At 44.9% G+C, this 19207-nt stretch overlaps 1 protein-coding gene and 1 long non-coding RNA gene across 5 annotated transcripts; one reads left to right on the forward strand and one right to left on the reverse strand.

The window, feature by feature from the left end:
- Nucleotides 1-5208: 5208 nt before the first annotated feature.
- Nucleotides 5209-10806, reverse strand: LOC128847199 (zinc finger protein 239-like). 4 transcript variants are annotated; one of them, XM_054046577.1, is made up of 5 exons: nucleotides 10702-10806; nucleotides 8402-8496; nucleotides 8014-8130; nucleotides 7363-7476; nucleotides 5209-6955 (listed from the first exon to the last, which is right to left on the reverse strand). In XM_054046577.1, the coding sequence occupies exons 2-5, from the start codon at nucleotides 8430-8432 to the stop codon at nucleotides 6024-6026; spliced, it is 1194 nt and encodes a 397-aa protein (XP_053902552.1). In that variant the 5' UTR covers nucleotides 8433-8496; nucleotides 10702-10806; the 3' UTR covers nucleotides 5209-6023. The 4 variants fall into 4 exon arrangements, with proteins under 4 accessions (XP_053902552.1, XP_053902545.1, XP_053902560.1 ...); XM_054046570.1 differs by having other exon boundaries at nucleotides 8402-8499; nucleotides 10702-10801; XM_054046585.1 differs by lacking the exon at nucleotides 8402-8496 and having other exon boundaries at nucleotides 10702-10801.
- A 54-nt stretch (nucleotides 10807-10860) lies between these two features.
- On the forward strand, nucleotides 10861-19007 carry LOC128847225 (uncharacterized). The gene is made up of 4 exons (XR_008446879.1): nucleotides 10861-11164; nucleotides 13446-13568; nucleotides 14182-14262; nucleotides 18488-19007. It is a non-coding gene; the product is annotated as an uncharacterized LOC128847225 (long non-coding RNA).
- The last annotated feature ends 200 nt before the right edge of the window (nucleotides 19008-19207 follow it).

Genomic DNA, 19207 nt, shown 5'->3' on the forward strand with positions numbered 1-19207 from the left:
ACTTACCAAAATGGAACTGTGATGAGGAGGCATGGCCTCCCTCAGAGATTGACAAGGAGGGACCACAACCTGCCCCTTGGGTTGCAGAGCCTGGAAGGCCATGCCCGCCTCACCGGAAGCTGAGGAGGACAGGAAGTGGAAGTTTAAAAGGTGGGCCCTGTAGCTCAGTTGGGCTGGAGCAGCTGAGGGAGACAGACACATCCCGCTTGCTGCTGGAGCCCGAGGAGGACCCTGGCCGTACCGAGGACTTGCCAGAGCTGCCGATCAACTGAGACGCTGAGGAGCTGCTGGGGCTGTCTCTGGCCACCTACTGCTGGGAGATGGAGGACACCCATGGAACTGGAGGTCAGGGCCGGCTTTAGGCCGATTCCCCCGAATCGGGCCCCGTGCCCTAAAGAAGGGCGCCTAACTTAGATGCCTTTTTAATTTTTACTCACCTGGCGGTGGTCCGGGTCTTCGGCGCCACTTTGGCGGGGGTCTTTCACTCGCTCCGAGTCTTCAGCTGCGGGTCCTTTGCTCGCTCTGGGTCTTCGGCAGCATTTCGGCGGTGGGTCCTTCCGTGCCACGGAAGACCCAGAGCGAGTGAAGGACCTGTCACCGAAATGCCGCCGAAGACCTGGACTGCCGCCGGGTATTTGAATTAGGCCCCGCACTTCCTAAAGCTGGCCCTGCTGGAGGTACCCATCAAGGGGAAAGTAAGAAGTAGCCCAGGGGTACTAGACAACAGTCTGGTTGGGGGTTTGGCATGATACTAGGTCAGTGTATTGCAGGCAAATCCCTGCTGACCCAGTGGCGGACCACTCTGCCACCATTAGGGCCCTGGGCTGGGTGCAATAGGGTGGGCCTGGGTCCCCCTACCCACTGCCATCCCAACCTTAGGGTGGCAGCCTCCCCAATCTAAGACATGAGGCCTGTGTTTGTCGGCAATCTGCCAAAGCCAGGATGCCCCACTGTTTGGTCTTGCTCTGTCCTGACTGCAGGCCAGAGCCCTCTGTTTGCGCTTTGCCTTGCCTAAAGGCCTGGGCTTATAGACTTTGCTGCTCTGCCTTGACTGCAGGCCAGAGCCCCTTAATGGGTGGTGCTCCACCCTGCCTGAGGACCTGGGCACCTAGATTTGTTGCTGCTTGGCCCAGTTTAGGTGGCCTCAGCTTTAAAGACATTTAATTCCCCTCTGAGTGAGCGCACAAGGGTGCGATTACGAGAAGGCATGGCTTCCCTCAGAAATTGACAGAGGAGGACGGCCACTCACACTTACAGGAACACACAGATAACACATGGATTGAAGCAGGCACCATTACCGGCACAGCCGACAAGCATTGCTTCATACCTGCACACGCAATTTGTGAGACACTCACTCCTGACTTCTGCAACATACTTCCTGCTGTACACGCATTAACAGAATGTGACACTGTGTCACCCTTATTTGGTATTGGGGGGGGGGAGAAGAAATCTGTGTTTAATGTCAAAACAAAGGGAGCTTACTACTTCAGAGATCTTGCCAAATTGGGAGAGACTGATGGACAAGGCACAATTGCTGCAGCAAGGAAGTTGGTAATAGTGCTTTATGACCAGAGCAAGAAAGGAGACCCACAGAGGCTTGAATTGCTTGAGCTTCAATCTGTCTGTCAAAAAAGACAAGTTAATGGCTAAATGCTCACCATGTGAGGGCATTTTTTAAGTGCATGTCTAAAGAGCATCTTGGCAAACAAAGATTTGGATGTCCTTGGCATATAGGTAAACCAGATATTGGATCTCCATTGCAACATGGATGGAAAAAACTACTTCCTGTATTTGTCAAGGGCCCAATGGCATCTGAGCTTCTACAAGACCTTATTTGTGCCTGTACCTATAGAGGTTACTGGACAATCAACTGTCTGTAGTCAGAACAATCTTTGTTGCACAGAATTGGGTACATGCCAAGGCAATGAAGACTGTGGTAACCCAGGAACTCTTGACAGAGATCATAATGAAGAACAAGATGATAATTATGTTGACTAGAAATGTCACAAGTGCTATTACATTTCAATGATACCGGTACACATTTATTTATTAGCTTCTGGTTTACCTTTACATTGTTGTTGTGATGTTTTGAGTTCTCAAAGAAATCCAATTTTATGTCTTGAAATAATACATAATCATTAAACTAACAGAAACGAATGCAAATATTTCAGTGGTCATTTTATCAACTTGATGGGGTCATTGTTTATTTCTATGGTAACGGCCCCACTTGACAGCACCACATCATACATCATATTAAAGTAGACATAATAAGCTTTCAAATGATGTATGGTGTGTGTGTGTATAGAGAAGTTACATTGAGTTAACCAAATCAGTGGTGTCCGCTACTAATCTACTTCTGCTCACTGAACAACTACTGTAGTTGGTGGCTCATTAAGAGGGGGGACTTGATCTACAGGTTGTGGAGATTCTGCATCATGGCATGTGTTGGACAGGAGGGTCAGAGAAGGTCTAACGAAGGCAGTGTTTCACAACCAGGGTCATGAAAGGTAATCGGGGAAGGGTGGAGGCTGTTGCAAGGTGTTGAAAATTTTATTGCAGTCTAAAGGAAAGAATCTTGCTTTCGCACTTGCTGCAGACCCTTCCCCTTGAAGGTCCAGTATTCTCTGTCAATCTCCCAACACCCCCTATCCCCCAGTACATTTTATATGTTTATAATTGATACATTTTTTTTTTACTCTTAATCTAGAGAAAATGTAAGGGGATTGTGAAAATGTTGGACTTCAAATAAGGATTTGCAAACTCTAGTGGCTTTAAAAATCTTTGAATTACGTAGCACTGATTTAGGGTCTTTCCAGGGATTCTTGGAATTTTTAATATTTCTCAAGAACAGAAGCTTTTATTAAAAAAAAAAAAAAAGTCAAGAAAAATGTAGCTTCTAGCATTTCTGGTCCTAAGGAAAACCTTCTGCAGTGCTGTCTTCCCCAAACTGTAGCCAGACTGAAACAATATGTCAGGGGCCTGATCCAGCAAGATTCAGTGAGTACCTTCAGTGACAGACCCTAGTAGAAGCGTAGCACAATACCAATGATCTCAACGGTATGTTCATACTGAAATACCACCACCATTAGCTAATGTGAACACTAGCTGTTTCACTGTGGATCACTTAGTCGTGGCATTTGGCTAATATGCTTTATCCCTTTAATAGTTACATTCAGTTGGATCATTCCCTATACATAAATATAACAAATTCCTGTCCTCAGCCACAGTCACAGCTTCTCCATTCATTTCAGGCTCCATTTCCACTCTCCTAAGCCAACCAGCACACTTATTTTTAAGTTTTTCTTTTTGTGGAAAGGGAAAATCTGTCATAACCACTTATTTTATATCAGGAACAAAAAGAATCCTAACAAGAGTATTGGTCCCTTACTATATGTAAATGGCAGAATTATCAGTAATAATAAAGAAAAGGCAGAAGTGTTCTGTATTTGGGAAAAAAGCAATGCAGTTATATGTAACACTCTTTCCATTCTACTAGTATCTCAGAGGATGTTAAACAGCAGCTACTAAAGTTAGACATTTTAAAATCAGCAGGTCTGGCTAACTTGCATCCAAGAGTTTTAAAAGAGCTGTCTGAGTAGCTCACTGGACCACTAATGTAGATTTTTAGTAAGTCTTGAAACACTGGGGAAATCCTAGAAAACTGAAGGAAAGCTAATGTGCCAATATGAAAAAAAAAAAAAGGTAAATGGGAAGATGAGGAAATTATAGGTCTGTCAATCTTCAGCCACTTTCTTTTGCTGCTATTAGGGAACAGTAAGACTTTTGGGACACAGTTTGTATGAACGACAATGCTGACATTTTCAGAAGTGACTAGTGATTTTGGGTACCCAAGTCAACACCTTAATGGGACTACTTTCGGGGACAAGGCTGAATGCACCTATGGCAGACATTCAAATGGGGGAGGAGAGATTCTCATCCCGTTCCTGGTGGAAGCAAAGAATGACCGCAGTTTGGGATCAGTACATTTGTGAGATTAGAATGGGAACACAGCATCAGTTCTGGAGCGGTACAGGATGCCACAATATCGTGGAGAATACTAGCAATGGGTCCAAGCCTGGTAGAAGTCTCCCTAATGTAAGGATATAGGATAGTCGGTCAATGTTTGTTCACCGGTAAAACAGCAAACTCAATTTTTGGTAACATTTCAAGAGAACTCTTTCTTAAACAGGCAAAAGAATCCATAGAAACAAGGACAAATATTTTAAATGGACGCTCTCCTAGGCCTGGCAGCACAAGCGTGTTACTCCCTCTGGCTAAGCAGTCCATAGCTTCAGTAACATCGTGCGCATTTCATGGCTTGCACTTTTTCTCAGGATCACCATTCTTATGGCACTCTTGCTTTTTGCCCTTGCCAGCCTCCTATCACTGGGAGTTGGTTGCTGTCTTAATAGCCCATCATTATCGCTATCTCTATATTCAGATTTTGTGTGTGTGTGTGTATTTACAACACAACATATTTGATCACTTTCGTTCTAGATTAAATCGTGGAATAATTTTTTCCCCATTTGGCTTTGAGGATGGAACAGGCATCTCAAGAGGTATTTTGTTTACCACAGAGTTTTTTTGAGCTAGAGGTATTAACACCTTCCATATTATTGCCAATTTCACCCCTACCCAGTACCACCGAGTTTTGTCTGAACCAGCATCACTTTTAGAGGAGGACATTGTAGTTTTCCCTCTCGCAAAGAATGCTTTAGGAAAACATACTCGGTGGTCAGTTCTTTCCCCATTCTGACAATTCTGCCTCCCCACATCTTCCTGTGCAGAAAATCTGAACTTCCTTCATGGCGTGACTTTATAACTAAAAATCACAGCACGTTACTACTCTTAGGCTATGTCTACACTACAGACCTTACAGCAGCACAGCTGTACTGCTGCACCTGCACCGCTGTAAGGTCTCCTGTGTAACTGCTCTATGCCAACAGGAGAGAGCTCTCCCCGTCGACATAATTAAACAACCCCCAACGAGCAGTGGTAGCTATGTTGGCAGGAGAGCATCTCCCACTGACATAGCACTGTCCACATAACTTCTGTCAGTGTAACTTATGTCGCTCAGGGGAGTGTTTTTTCCCTGCACCCATGACTGGCAAAATGTTTACTGACAAAAGTGCTAGTGTAGACATAGCCTTAGAAATATACATCACGATCTCCTCACCATAACAATTGACAATTCCAGATTCATGGGGGTTTAAGTTAAAAAAAGATTTATTCAAGGGGGAAAAAAAACAGAATTATGAAATTAAAATTCATATTAAAGTTTAAGAACACATTTAGTTTCAAATTAAAGTTGGACAAATAGCTTAATTTTTTTTCAATGCATGTCATCCTCCTCCTGTTCACCAATTGTCAATTAGCAGATCACAGTTAAAACAAATTCATCCTACATACTAATTACACCTTTATAATTTTCATAAAGTGCCACCCACAAGGGCACTTGAGCAAGCATCTTTCTAAGTGAAATGTCTATTAGGATGTTAATTGACTTGCTCTCATGGACTAAGTTGTCAGACAGCAGCGTATTTGTCACAGACACATTAATTTCACTACCGTTTATTCAGCAAATACAGTTCCAAGGATATGGCCCAAGTACTATCACAATGTGGGGTTGGGGGAGTGGGGTTAAATAAATATAATCGATAGGAACTAATATCTAAAAAATGTACCAGAAAGTGGGAAACAGGAGCTTGGGTTCTGAAGGGAGCCACAAGGCCAGGGTGAAGTCGGGCCAGGATGCCAAAGCCTGATCAATGTATTGAGAAAGCGTTATGATTTGATCCATGTTTTACCCTTATCACTACTAAAAATAAAAGGCCATGATTCCTCTGAATACTTAACTCTTCCCAGTTTCCTCCTATTGTGGTGCTTCATACCCTTTCCCAAACAATGGCTCGAACCATCATCACACTAAGGACGTGCTCCCTCCCCACATCACACCGCAATGCTCAGCTGGCTTTCTCCCTACAGGAGAGCCGTATTCCCCCTCTTCCCAGCAATGGTGGTCCCTACTGTGCGTGGTGTTTCTGGTGCCGCACAAGCTGTGGCTGAAAGCGGAAGCACTTCCCGCACTGAGCACAGTGGTAGGGATTCTCTCCCGTGTGGATCCTCTGGTGTTTGATCAGATTGGAGTTCCCACTGAAGCACTTCCCACACTCAGTGCATTTGTAGGGTTTCTCCCCGGTGTGGGTCCTGCTGTGGTTGATCAGATCGGAGCTCTGGCCAAAGCTCTTCCCACACTCCATGCACGTGTAGGGCTTGACGCCGTTGTGGATCCTCTGGTGCTGGATGAGGTGTGAGCGCTGGCTAAAATTTTTGCCACACTCGGGACATTTGTACGGCTTCTCTCCCGTGTGCATTCTCTGGTGTTTTATACATGTGGAGCTATCACTGAAGATCTTCCCACACTCAGTGCATACGTAGGGCTTGTGTCCTGTGTGGATCCTCTGGTGTTTGATAAGGTTGGAGCTCTGGCTGAAGCTCTTCCCACACTCGTGACATGTGTAGGGCTTCTGGCCCGTGTGGATTCTCCGGTGCTGAATAAGGTGCGAGCTCTGGCTGAAGCCTTTCCCGCACTCTGTGCATTTGAAGGGTCTCTCCCCCGTGTGCATTCTCTGATGCTGGATCAGGTGTATGCTTCGACTGAAGCCCTTCCCGCATTCAGAACATATGGTTGGTCTCTCTGATCGGGGTGTTCGTCGGGGGACGACGTCCTCTTGTTGCTCCTGGAGGTCTCGTTCACCGTGAGTGGATTCAGTTGGTTTCCTCTCTGAAGGGTCCTCTCTCTGTGGCATTGCTGAGTTGTGCTGACTCACATGGGCTTTCCCCAGGTCAGGACCCTGGGATAGGTCTCCTCCAGATCTCACTGAAAACACCCGCTGCAGTTCCATGCTTGCAGAATCTTCCTGCTGAGGAATCTCCTCCTCTCCACTGTGATCGCCTGGCAAAGAGAAGATTATTCCAGACATGGTTATTCCCTGTGCTTGGGAGAAAGGAAGCTTTGGAAAGAGGACTTGCAAAGGACTCGTGACTACTGCTGAAGATCAGAAGTCAGGTCTTTCCCAAATAAGAGTGGAGGGGATGAGTTCAGCTTCTTAACACTCTTCTTAACACTCAGAGTACAGGTGACAGTAGACAATACTAGCAGAAGTGAGTCAGAAAGGGCAGAAAGCCATCCTTGATATTTGCCCTGGAGATAGTTTTCTTACATTGTAACCAGTTCTCTTAATTACAAAACGGAACAAGATGACATGAGGCAGAACCATGAGCTCACAGTAGCTATTGGAATTCCAACTTCTTTTACTTTACTCATTGAGTGTTTCCAAGTTGGTTCAGCTTATTCCTCACCTGTGGGGGTGTATTTCAAGATCTCTGTTTCCTTGAAAGCCTGGTGACCTGAGTCAGATAGTTCTTTGACTTTTTCCATTTGGGAGGCCATGTCACATTTAGGAATTGGAAAACCTGCTCATGAGAGAGAAAACATCATGGCTTGTTAAATATTCAACCAATGCTTGTCACAAACGATGTTTTTAAGCCCAGCTGCTCTAATGGGGAGGGGAGGGAGCAAAGCAGTAGTCTGGAAGGCATGAGTCACCTGAATGGTTGGGAAAGTGTTCCAGGATACCGTTTGGGAGATAACGGTTCTGATGGTAGATGTGTTTTATCCGTGTAAGAGATTCAAGGATCCCTCTTAATGGGAGAATAATATTATATACAAAGCCAGCAAGAGATCCCAGATTCCCTTTTTAAGTTGGTGCCAGTCCCAGGTAGAAGTGCGTTGCAAACCCAGGAATTTCCAGCAACGTTTGTATGCTCAGGTATTAGAGACAAGGACAGGAGTGGGCTGTCAACGGCACTTCTGAAAATCCTTCTAAATGGGAGGTGAGAGTCGCACCCAGGTTCTGAGGATTAAAGGGTCTGATCCCCCCCAGGAAAGAACCTTGTGCTAGAGCAAATGAAGTCACTTCAGAGATGCTCATAAAAAAGGTGACTCCTTACCTAGTGAGACGAGATTCTGGTAGTTCTCCTGCATGACATCCCTGTTGAGTTCCATCAGCCCTTTGCCATAAAGCCCTGCTAGGACACCACAACCACACCATAAAATGCCAATGGTACCTAAAACAAGCATTCTCCATTCAGTATTTGCTGCTCCAAGGACAATCCCACTGCTAAGTAGCAAGGGGTAGTGAGAGGAGCAGGAGGGGCACAGGAACTGGGAGTTGCTGCAGAGAAGAACAGATGAGACACAATGGCAAGAAAAAGGGAAGGAGGGAAACATCAAAAGTCCCAAAGAGAGAAAGGAGGATGGGGAAGGAAGAAAACCAAAGGGAGGAGTGGGCAGTCCTACGGCTCACCATGACCATAATATGTTATAACTAAAACTTACCCTGTCTACAGTAGTATTTTTTAAAAAGCATTAGAGTATCTCCTAGGAGATACAGCTCCACTACTGGCTGGATCCAAAGGCTGTAACTGCTGGGACTGCTAAAAAAAAAAAATTAGTTAGGGATGGACAAACACCCCAACATTCAGGCAATACTTGTATTCAGAGGCCGTATTATTGGATATTAACAAGTATATAAGCTTACAATGGAAATACCATGAATGAAAATATAAGCAATCAGGCAGCAGCAGAGAGGAGGGGCTGCCCATCATACTCAACCTTCAACAGTGCTACAGCAGCAGAGAGATCCACAGTAAGCTAATTGGCCAACCTGGAGCAGGCAAAGAGAATGAAGTGTCACTCTCTTCAGGGGAGGCAAAGATAGTGAATCCTATGGCTCCCCCGCTCCCTCCTTTCTTTAGTACTCTTGTGTGCCACTAGCAAAGCATATTCTAGGGTGTTTTCGTTCTGTCCTGAGCCAGGAGACCAAGGAGAGAGTAAGAGTCTGTAAACTTTCCCCCACTCTCATAGCTGGAGTTTTAATAAATGTTTATCATTTTGCTTTTAATTCCACTCAGCTACATGTACTTTTTATGGCTCAGCCAAGATATTTTTGGTTTATAGGGATTACTCTACTGTGGAGATCCATGTTTTCAGCAAGCCATTTTCTATCCTTAGGAGCCTGGAATCTGCAGGAGAATGGACAGCGTAACATTTCCATTCTCCACACTGTGAACCCTGGGGACTACAGGGCAAAGCTTAGATTTTGAGGAAGCAATCCAATTATAGTGTGTATATTTTTCCCAACACTGAATAATGCTCACTTTCTGCTCCCACTGAAAGAGATTTTTGCCATAGGGAAAAGTACACCTGATATAATGCTGTCCTCGGGAACCAAAAAAATCTTATTGCGTTATAGGTGAAACCGTGTTATATCGAACTTGCTTTGATCCGCCAGAGCGTGCAGCCCCTCCCCACCTGGAGCGCTGCTTTACGGCGTTATATCGGGTCGCGTTATATCGGGGTAGAGGTGTATATCCTTCAATAGCACAAGTCTGCCTGGCAAGTATTACTCTTGTATTTGGGAGACAAGGTGAGCAAGGTAGTATCTTTTAGTGGACCACTTTCTGTTGGTGAGTGAGACAAGCTTACACAGAGCTGGACTCAGGAGCAGCAGGTCTCTACTCTGCACCATCCCTTGTCATTCTAGCCTCCATTACTGGCTACTAGGAGATTCAGTCTCATTTACGCAGCAAAGTGATATCTCTAGATCCTCTAGTCCCACGCTGCTTGCGGAACGAACTCCCACGGTTTTGTAAGGATGGGAGACTATAATTCAGCAAGGGGGTGAAGCAGGGGGTATGAGGCATTCCAGAATTGCAATTCCCCCGTCAGCTGAGTGGGGACAGTGGAACATAGAAGCAGCAGCTTGCTAGGTCAGGTGGAGTGCTAGCAGATGCTAGGGTGAGATGCTGAAGGAATGGGGTGGAAGTGGCCTGCTGGAAAATGCTAGGGGGATAGGATGCAAGAATAAGAGGATTGTGGGTATGCTAGACCATGCTGCTGGACCAGAAAAGGGTGCAGTAATCGGGGGAGCAATCCTGCTGTATTGTGGCAGGATGGTGGTGCCTGAATTGGGGAGCTGCTGGGGTGTGTATGGAGAGGGGGGCCAGGAAGGAGAGGGCTGCCTGCTGGAGTGCTAGTGAGATAAAAAACATGGAGCGGGGGTTCAAACGGAAATCTGCAAAGGGACAGGAGGACAGATGGTCCCTGGAGAAGGGGGACAAGCCGTGTAAAGGTGGAGGCTGCAGGAGGGAGTGGGGACAGGAAAGGCTAATGGAAAACGTCAAAAGGGGTGCAAGAATTGAGGGTCACAATCCTGTTCTGTGCCTCGGGAAAGGGGCACAGAAACAGGATGGCATCCTTGGGAGCACCGTGGAGGAAGGGTAATAAATGGAAAGGCGCGGGGGGGGGGGGGGGGGAGAGAGAGAAACGTCCCTCATTTTTTCAGCTGGGTTCTGGATAAATTCCCACTCTGGAAAGGTCACAGGGGCCAGTTTGCAGGTCGCTGCGCCACTCTCAGAAGTCGCATCCTGAAAACACAATGTGTTTGCTAGAAGTCACACGGCTTCGAAGCGCAGAGTGATTTCTCGTGGGGCGGGTCTGCGGTGGTTTTTGAATGCTGGCCGTACAGGCTGCCTCACCCCCATGAGAGCCAGCCTCGGGAGCCAATGCCGGCACGCCTCCCCCTGCGCGCCTTCAGCTCCGCCACGGGCGCGCTTCCACAGCCCCGTTTTACCTACCTGCAAGAACACGCCGACAGGGATTGCAGCCTCCAGTCCCGGGCTCGCCCCTGGGAGAGAGGATGCGCTGCAGCCCCGCAGATCTCACTCACACGGCAGATTGCAGCTTCCTGCTTGGAGACTGGGAGGGCAAAGGACGCTTCCTGGGAGGAGCCAGGAGCGAGCCTGCGGGGTAATATAATACCTCAGCGCTGCTAAGGGAGGGGATCTACCCCGCCAGGCAAGGAGCGGATACGGCCAGGTGTCAAAGCTGCTGGGAGACAGACTCATCACACCATGGCAGTCACGGCTCCAGGCACGTTAGGGGAAGCATGGTCCGGGAAGTAGTGAGGGCCAGTCACAGCAGCCATCTTAGCAAGGGGGGGTGGACACCCCCAGGAACATTACTGAATTTTCAGGCTGTGCCCAGCGTGGAAACATGATGGTGGTGGAAGCCATTCCTTGCAAAGTTGCCAGCTCTCTGGTATGCTACTTAAAGCCCCAGCTCCTGGAGTCAAATGATTGCAAATCTCAGTTTATTTGTATTTTAAGATTAAAAAGTTTCTAGCCCTCACGATTGTGGAGGAGAGCTTGACTGTATAACCTGGATGTGTCATAAAGGCTCAAAAATCCCAGGGGAAACAAATAACCCCCAAACTTATATATTTTTAAAACCATGCTTTGTAAGGCAATTTTGTGATATTTTAAGAAACATTTTGGGTCTAGAAGACTAAGCTCTTTGGGACAGGCTTTTTGTTCTGTCTCAAAAAAACTGCAGCCAGTCAGCAACAGGCATTTCTGCAGTCAGCTCTTGCTGTTTTACAGAATGATGGTGGGAGGCTAGGTGTTGATAGTCACCTCACACAGAATAGCAATAGGGCTTTGTATGTATGCGGTATCAGAGGGGTAACCGTGTTGGTCTGTATCCACAAAAACAATGAGGAGTCTGGTGGCACCGTATAGACTAAGGGATTTATTTGGGTATAAGCTTTTGTGGGTAACCCCCCCCCCACTTCTTCAGATACATATGTATGCAGTGTTGTTGCTATGTCAGTCCCAGGGTATTACAGAGACAAGGTGGGTGAGGTAATATCTTTTTTTTGGACCAGCTTCTGCTGTTGAGAGAGACAAGCTTATTACCCACGAAAGCTTATGTTCAAATAAATTTGTTAGTCTCTAAGGTGCCACAAGTACTCCTGTTCTTTTTGCGGATACAGACTAACACGGCTGCTACTCTGAAAGCTTTCAAGCTTACACAGAGCTCTTCTTCAGCTCTGGGAAATGTACGTGTAAGCTCAAAAGTTTGTCTCAGTCTAATATGTTAGCTCACCCACCTGGTTTCTCCAGTACGACTTTGTCACAAAGTCTGGCAATCAGTCTCCCTCTCTTTCTCTCACTTAAACCCCTTTCCTTTCTGTGCACTTCTCCCCGACACCCATCCCAGGGAGGTAGGATGGGACTTTGATCACTTTTGGGTCTAGGCATTTTTAGTATTTAAGGAATAGGTTGTGTGAAAGGCATATTTGAGAGAAAACAGCATGTCTAGAAGGTTGGAACAGGGGGTTAGGAATCTGGAGATAAGGCAGTCTTTTGCTCTTTTATACTTGCTTTACAGTCCCTTTAAATTGTCCAAAATTATTATTTGAAGGAAAAACATTGCAGAAGATAATATTATACCTGCAGTGCCTTTAGCTGAGCTCCCTCGAGCTTTAAAAATGTTAAGCCTCACAACATCCCTCTGAGGTAGAGGTGTTATCCCCATTTTACTGATGGGGAAACAGAGGTACAAAGAGGTTACGTGATGACTAGTCAGAGATTACACAAAGCAAGTCAATAGGAGAGCCCAGAATAGAATTTAGTACTCTTGACTTTGAGTCCAGTAATACAGCTGTGTACCAGGTTTTATATCTAGAGATTTTGAAAGTTTCTATGGAAAGGTTGGTGAGATGTTTTTCAGCAAAAAAGTGATACACAGTGCAGTCAAATGATAAATTTGATACAAAATTTGAGACTGAAATCAGTGTATAAGGGCTGGTCTACAATGGGAAATTGACTGGAATAGGTATTGCAAAATAAGCTATTCTGTAATAGTGCCCCCGTGAATACTGTTCTGGAATAAAAATCACTTTATTCCAGAATAATTACTCTGCTGTGGAAATGCACTAGTTATTGTGGAATAAAACTGACTTTTATTCTGGAACATAGCACGGTGGATTGATTTAAAACAAAGCAATTTAAATCACCAATTTTACTCATGATTTAAATCAGCAAGCAGGAAACCTTGATTTAAATGATCAATTTTAATCTTGGTTTGCATTTGTAACTTAGTTATTTTCCTAAAGAAAAGCTGATTCTCATTGGTTGTTAACCATTAAAACACGTTGATTTGCAACTCTATATAGTCTTTACATTAAATTTGGTGGTACGTTTTGCTAGCCAGGAGGATACACTATATATAGGTGCACACACATTTATTAAGCAATTATAGAGCTTAATATGGTTATTCGCATTCTTCATTTTCTAACATAAATGTAAAAATTGTGAATGATGGATTTTGTATTTACTGGATATTATTAATTTTTACTTGTGAATTCTGTCAAGCTCTGGATGGAAATAGGAATTCAATTAAAATGTGCAGAAAAAATTAAATGAAGTATATCTACAGTTAGTGAATTGAAGTGATTGTATCTGGTCACCTTATCCTTCAAGATTTTAGAACTACCTGTAGTAGATCTCACCTTATCACAACTCGTTTTTATTCACAGACTGAAAGAGGAAAACAAGCTTCCAGTTTTTTTCTACTCCTAAGAAACCACTGAACCTGTTGAATAAACTGAAATAAAGAAACTACTCTCTGCACCCACAGAAGAGACTACTGCTGTCAAAAGGTAGTTTAGCACTTCAACAAATTCTGGTTCCAGATGCTTAGCCAGTTTGACTGTCTTTAAAACTTTGGTAGCAAACATGTACTGCTTAATTTTTTCATTTAATTTAAGTGATATTAATAGATTACAGTAAATCTTGGCCTTAACATAGGTTGTCATAATGTCAAATTTAATTTTAAATAGGTTCATTTTAAAATAAAATCTTTGTTTTTTAAAATCCATTTTTATACACCCTGTAATAGAATGTCCACAGGGAGAGCTATTCTGGAATGTCTAGTCCAGTCAATTTCCACATGTAGACAAGCTCTAAGTGAGAAAAAGTTGCTGGGCATGATACATTTTAATTGTATGACATATGAGGGAAAACACCTGTTGTGATGGTGACTACCTGAATTTTCTTTGTTTTGTATAAAAGTACATAAAGGGAAGATGCTTTCTGTAGATTGAATGTGGAATGGCTAATTTAATTTCCTGGGCTTGGGATGCTGCTAGAACAGGGAGGAGAGAGGGTTTGACTTTTGGCAGGTGGAGGTTGAGTGAAGGCTACTGGGAGGAGAAAGTCTGGACCTATACTACTTCTTTCATGTTAACAATGTCTCTTCCTCTCCTAATGTAGTTTGCCTCTATCCATGTTACTCGGCCTGATTCCCTCCTCTCGGCCAAGCAGCAGCAAGGGACAAGAAGAGCACAGCTGTCGGTGAGTTTCTGGTGTACTGGTTGCTTAGTGGAGATGGGCAAGTAGTAGGAAGGTCTGTGGGGTTAACTATCAAATATACTTTTCAAAATATTTTTACTTTCCACAGTTAAACACAAGCCAGAGGTCACCAAGACTATTAAACAGTAATGAAATAGATATGGCCCTTGCACAGTAGTAGTAAGAGCATCAGCCCTCTGTTTTCAAAATAGGTCCCATGTTAGGGTAAGTGTGATGGGCTGTACCAGGCATTCACTGCCCCCTGCCAGAGATCCTGCTCCTTTGGCACATGCTGCCCTAAGAAACTGTCCTTTCTTAAAAAAAGGCGGGGGAGGGAGCGAGTCTGGACCTACAGAGGCCTTCCAGTATCAGCTACTGGGGGAACAAGTGAGACTTGGTTCTCTAACAGCAAGAAGGGCCAGGAGCAGGCAGAGGTCACTCAGGGATCAGCAGGTTAGATAAAAAAGGCTGGTTGCATCTGTCAGGGCCTAATTCTAGGTGAAACTAGGATAGGGGAGTAAAGGCACTTTCTCCTGTCTGATCCCAAGAAGCCAGGCTTGGAAGAGCCTAATTCTGATTGCACCTTTGGGTTTAAATCACTGAAAGACTTTTTGTTTATATTATGCAGTGTGAAGCCCAGGTGGGCCAGTCTTTGATATTAATTTGACTGCTGTAATATTAGATGAGCTTAGTTTTGTAAGATGCTCCAATGACTCAGATGAGCCCATGACAAGAAGTTAAGAGACAAAATTCGGATACATATGTGCAACCCCATTATCATCATTGGGTGACACGCATACAAGCAAGGGAATCTGGCACAAGGAGTACAATCCAGGCGCTATTGGGAAACCACTGAACACAAGTGTGTTGGGTCTTACGCCTGTTTGTGTAATCTACTAAATGCAAAATTCTAATGTACTCAGAACTTCAAAGGGATAAGTTTGGAAGAAAAACTTAAAAAAAAAAAAGTTTTTATTGTTTAACTACCATATAATCAACTACATAACTCAAATTATCAAAAATTTGGTGTTTATACAATATGTATCCCTGTGATTCATAGGCGCTGACTCCATGGGTGCTCCGGGGCTGGAGCACCCACGGGAAAAAATGGTGGGTGCTGAGCACCCACCAACAGTCCCATCAGAACCTCCCCCTCCCTCCAGCGCGTACTGCCCGCTGGTGAGCACCGCCAATCAGTGCTTCCCCACTCCCTCCCAGCACCTACCGCCTGCCGTAAATCAGCTGTTTTGCAGCATCTGGAGGCATTGGGGTGGGAGGAGCGAGGATGTAGTGTACTTGGGGGAAAGGGTGAGCAGAATCTGGAAATTGTCGTAAGAACGGCCATACTGGGTCAGACCAATGGGCCATCTAGCCCAGTATCCTGTCTTCTGACAGTGGCCAATGCCAGGTGCTTCAGAAGGAATGAAGAACAGGGTAATTATCACAGGATCCATCCCCTGTCATCCAGTCCTAGCATCTGGCAGTCAGAGGCTTAGGGACACCAAGAGCATGGAGTTGCATCACTGACCATCTTGGCTGGTAGCCATTGGTGAACTTATCCTCCATGCCAGGGGAAGCATGCTGTGTTAAGGATGGCATATGATGCCTGCTTATACCACTACGGGAGCCTGTTTATAAATTAGTTTCTCTCAAAACGGACAATTCATAATCCATCCATCCTTCAGTGACGTGACGTCCCTTTTCTAATACAGCGAATGTCTAAGAAAACCATCACCTTCTTTTCTGGATTCGAGGTACCACTCCTTATCCCTTTCTTTCCTTCTCTGAGTGCAAAAAATCCCCCCAAAACCCCACTGACAGATGACCATATGTGCACCACACTGCAGCGACGTGGGACAGGTCTGAATGTTAAGTGCTCTCTGTCTTCATCTGCTTAAAAAATAAAAATCAGCACCTTTCTTTCATTCCATTCCCGCCACACATAAATGAGTGGTGTCCTGTTACTGCCTGACTCCCCACTACTTGTTCTCTGTGCCTGTGTGAATACACAATTCACGGTCTGCAAAGCATGGATTTGGGAGTGGTGACAGCCAGAAGCAATTTGTAATGGAATCAGTTTTCAGTTCTATTAGGGAGTGATGGTAATCTCTATAGAGAAAGCAGAAACTGGGGTTCCATCATTAGCTCAATTTTGGCATCCAGGCCAAGAATTCACAAAAAAAGTCAAATTGGCCTCAAAATTAGGAGGTTTGATCAGCGATTGAGGAAGACGATTTCTACCAAGTTTGAAGCAAACTGGACAAGCGGCTTCTGAACTTTGGATCCAGTCATTGGGGCCGGAGAGAGTGAAATTACTCTGTAGATTAGTATTAGGACCACCACCGGTAGGTGGGAGACACTGGGTCCAGGCTCCCTGCTCCAGTCACTTTAATTATTTATCCACAGTGGAACAGCTTCCACAGGAGAGACGGCGGAATATCCCATAGCCAAGTGGTTAGAGCACTCTCCTGAGGTAGGAGACTCCTGTTCAAATTTTCTCCCCCCAGCCTGCCTGAGGGGGGAGAACTAAACCTAGGTCTCCCACATCCCTGGTGAGTGCTCTAATCACTGACCTGAAAGTTGTAAGGTGGGCACCACCAATACCTCCTCCTCTGGCCATTTTGTGTAGAGCGAGGCAGGAGCCTAATGCATTCCCTCAAGAAGCAGCTTAGGCGCCTACGCAACTTGACTCTATGTGGCTGGTTCCTGTTCGTGGATCGCTAAGCACATATAGGCGCTTCCCTGCTCCCTGGACTTAGGTGTCTCAGAGAAGGGTGAAGCTTAGTACACACCCTTCTGGTCAGCATTTCCCTTTGGCTAGATTGAGTCCACATCTAGCTTGCTAGCGTTTGTGGATTGTATTTTTAGGCACCTAGCTCTCCTCAGTCATTGTACAGGGAACCAAGGTGCCTAATTCAGGCTATGTGGATCACAGTGTTGTTCCTGTATTTTTTTTTCTAGGCGCCTAAAAGTTAGGTGCTGTGACACTCAGTATTACAACACCTAAGTCCCTTAGTGGATCCCACCCTGAGTCTCCTATGGTGTTTCCTTAAAGAAAATCTTCAAAGTTCAACCCAATCATTAGCGTGGTTTGCAAATGGAAGAAGAATTTCTCTCTCCAAAAGCTTGCAGGGTGGACAGATGAAACTTGAGACCTGTGGATGGGTGGGACAGGGAATGGATTAGGTTTGTGGTGAAGGAGGCCTAGCTATCAGGCCTTCCTGTGAGAAGGTTGTAGGGCATCTGGCAAGGGTTAAGGTTCTGTTTGCAGGATGCGGGACAGTGGAATAAGAAGCCTGGCCAATAAAGGGATTTTTGGGGTTCTGGAAATGGGTAGGAGAGGGATCGGAATGGATCAGGGTTGTAGAGGAGGTCCAGATATCACTCAGGCCTTTTCAAGGAAGGGTTGTAGGAGCTAGAATTAGGTTCTAGGGCTGACGGGGATAAATAGCATAAATCAGATTGTGCCAGAGTGCAATGGAGATCAGGAGACAAGGGAAAGCAGAGGAAACAAGAAAGAGGAAGAATGATGGAGACAGCCAAACAAAGGCAGAACTGTACTAAATGACTCCTAAGGTGCATTGCAGGAAGGGGCAAGAATGCTCCCTCGTTCACTTCCAAACCCAGTTCACACCTCTCTGTGGTTCTTGTTTGAGAAATGTAACTTAAGTCTGTGGTTCTTTGGGAGGAGAGAAGAGGAGTGAAAGAGACAAGAGACCGAGGGACCCTGAGAAGGAGTAAGCAGCCAAGGGAGAAGAGATAATGGGATATGGAGAGAGTATAAAGAGAATCTAAAATGGATAGTTCTGCCAACCATGTTTACTTTTGCAGGCTAATCAACTCTGTGAAGGGAATAGTGGTTAAATTCTTGGATAAAGATTCAAGGACTCATGCACAAAGATATAACAAATAAAATTCTGCTATAGATCATGGGATGTGGTAGCAGGGCAGCAACTTTTTTCCTCAGAAGACCAAAATTAGCTAACTGTACACCCACCCCCTTTATTTTATTTTATTTTATTTTATTTTGCTTTACCACTTCAAGACACCTATCCTACTGCCATCCATGACCACCATGGGAGAATCAGACAGCTAACTTATTTTTAATCTTTGGTAAATCAAATTGTTCTCTTTTCTAATAGAGACGTTAAGCTGTTTTTTTTTTATTAGAAATGGTGTTTGTGACTGTATAATGAAACTGATTATCAGGTTTGTTTCCATGATTCAGGGTAAGAATCATGACATTTTCTTTTTGCTATTGCACATGGACAACGGGACACAGACTCGGCCATCGCACATCAGCTAACAAGATGAAAGAGAGCAGAGACATTATTATTAGAATCCCAGCTTTTTACTTCACTCGTTGCCTCACCTGTGCAGTCGACCATCAGGATCTCCATTTCCTCAGAGTGCTGGAGATCTGGGACAAATGGCTCTTCCCCTCTTTCCACCTGGGCTATCATCTGAGGCTTGGGAATCGGAAATCCTGGACATTGGAAAAGATATGTTAACAGCTGGCTAATGTTTGAGTGCTCGTCACAAAGAATGGTCATGATTTTTATAAGCCCACATTGTTTTACTAGAGGCAAGGGTGTAATCCAAGTAGAGAGAACATTGTCACGAATTCTGCTGGAAGAGTAAGTAACTGTTGGGAGATGTGTTGTAATCTCTGAAGGAGAATCAGGGATCTCTACACCCAGGAAAATAAGACAACTGACACAGTGTAAAAAATTAAATCACTTGCCCATTTCTAAGCCTGCAGAGTCTCTCTGGTTTTGTATTCAGAATGAACCCTATGGCTCTTCCCACAGGAATTTTCCCTCTTGCAAAGACAAAGCCAGTCTTAGTAGGTAATACAATGGTGAGAGTAAGTGAAACAGATCTGTTACGTCATATCTAGTCTATCCCTCTATTCTATCCCAATAGAAAGCTCTGGGAATTAGCTCCA

This window comes from Malaclemys terrapin, chromosome 1 (assembly GCF_027887155.1).
Source record: "Malaclemys terrapin pileata isolate rMalTer1 chromosome 1, rMalTer1.hap1, whole genome shotgun sequence".
NCBI classification, from domain to species: Eukaryota; Metazoa; Chordata; order Testudines; family Emydidae; genus Malaclemys; species Malaclemys terrapin.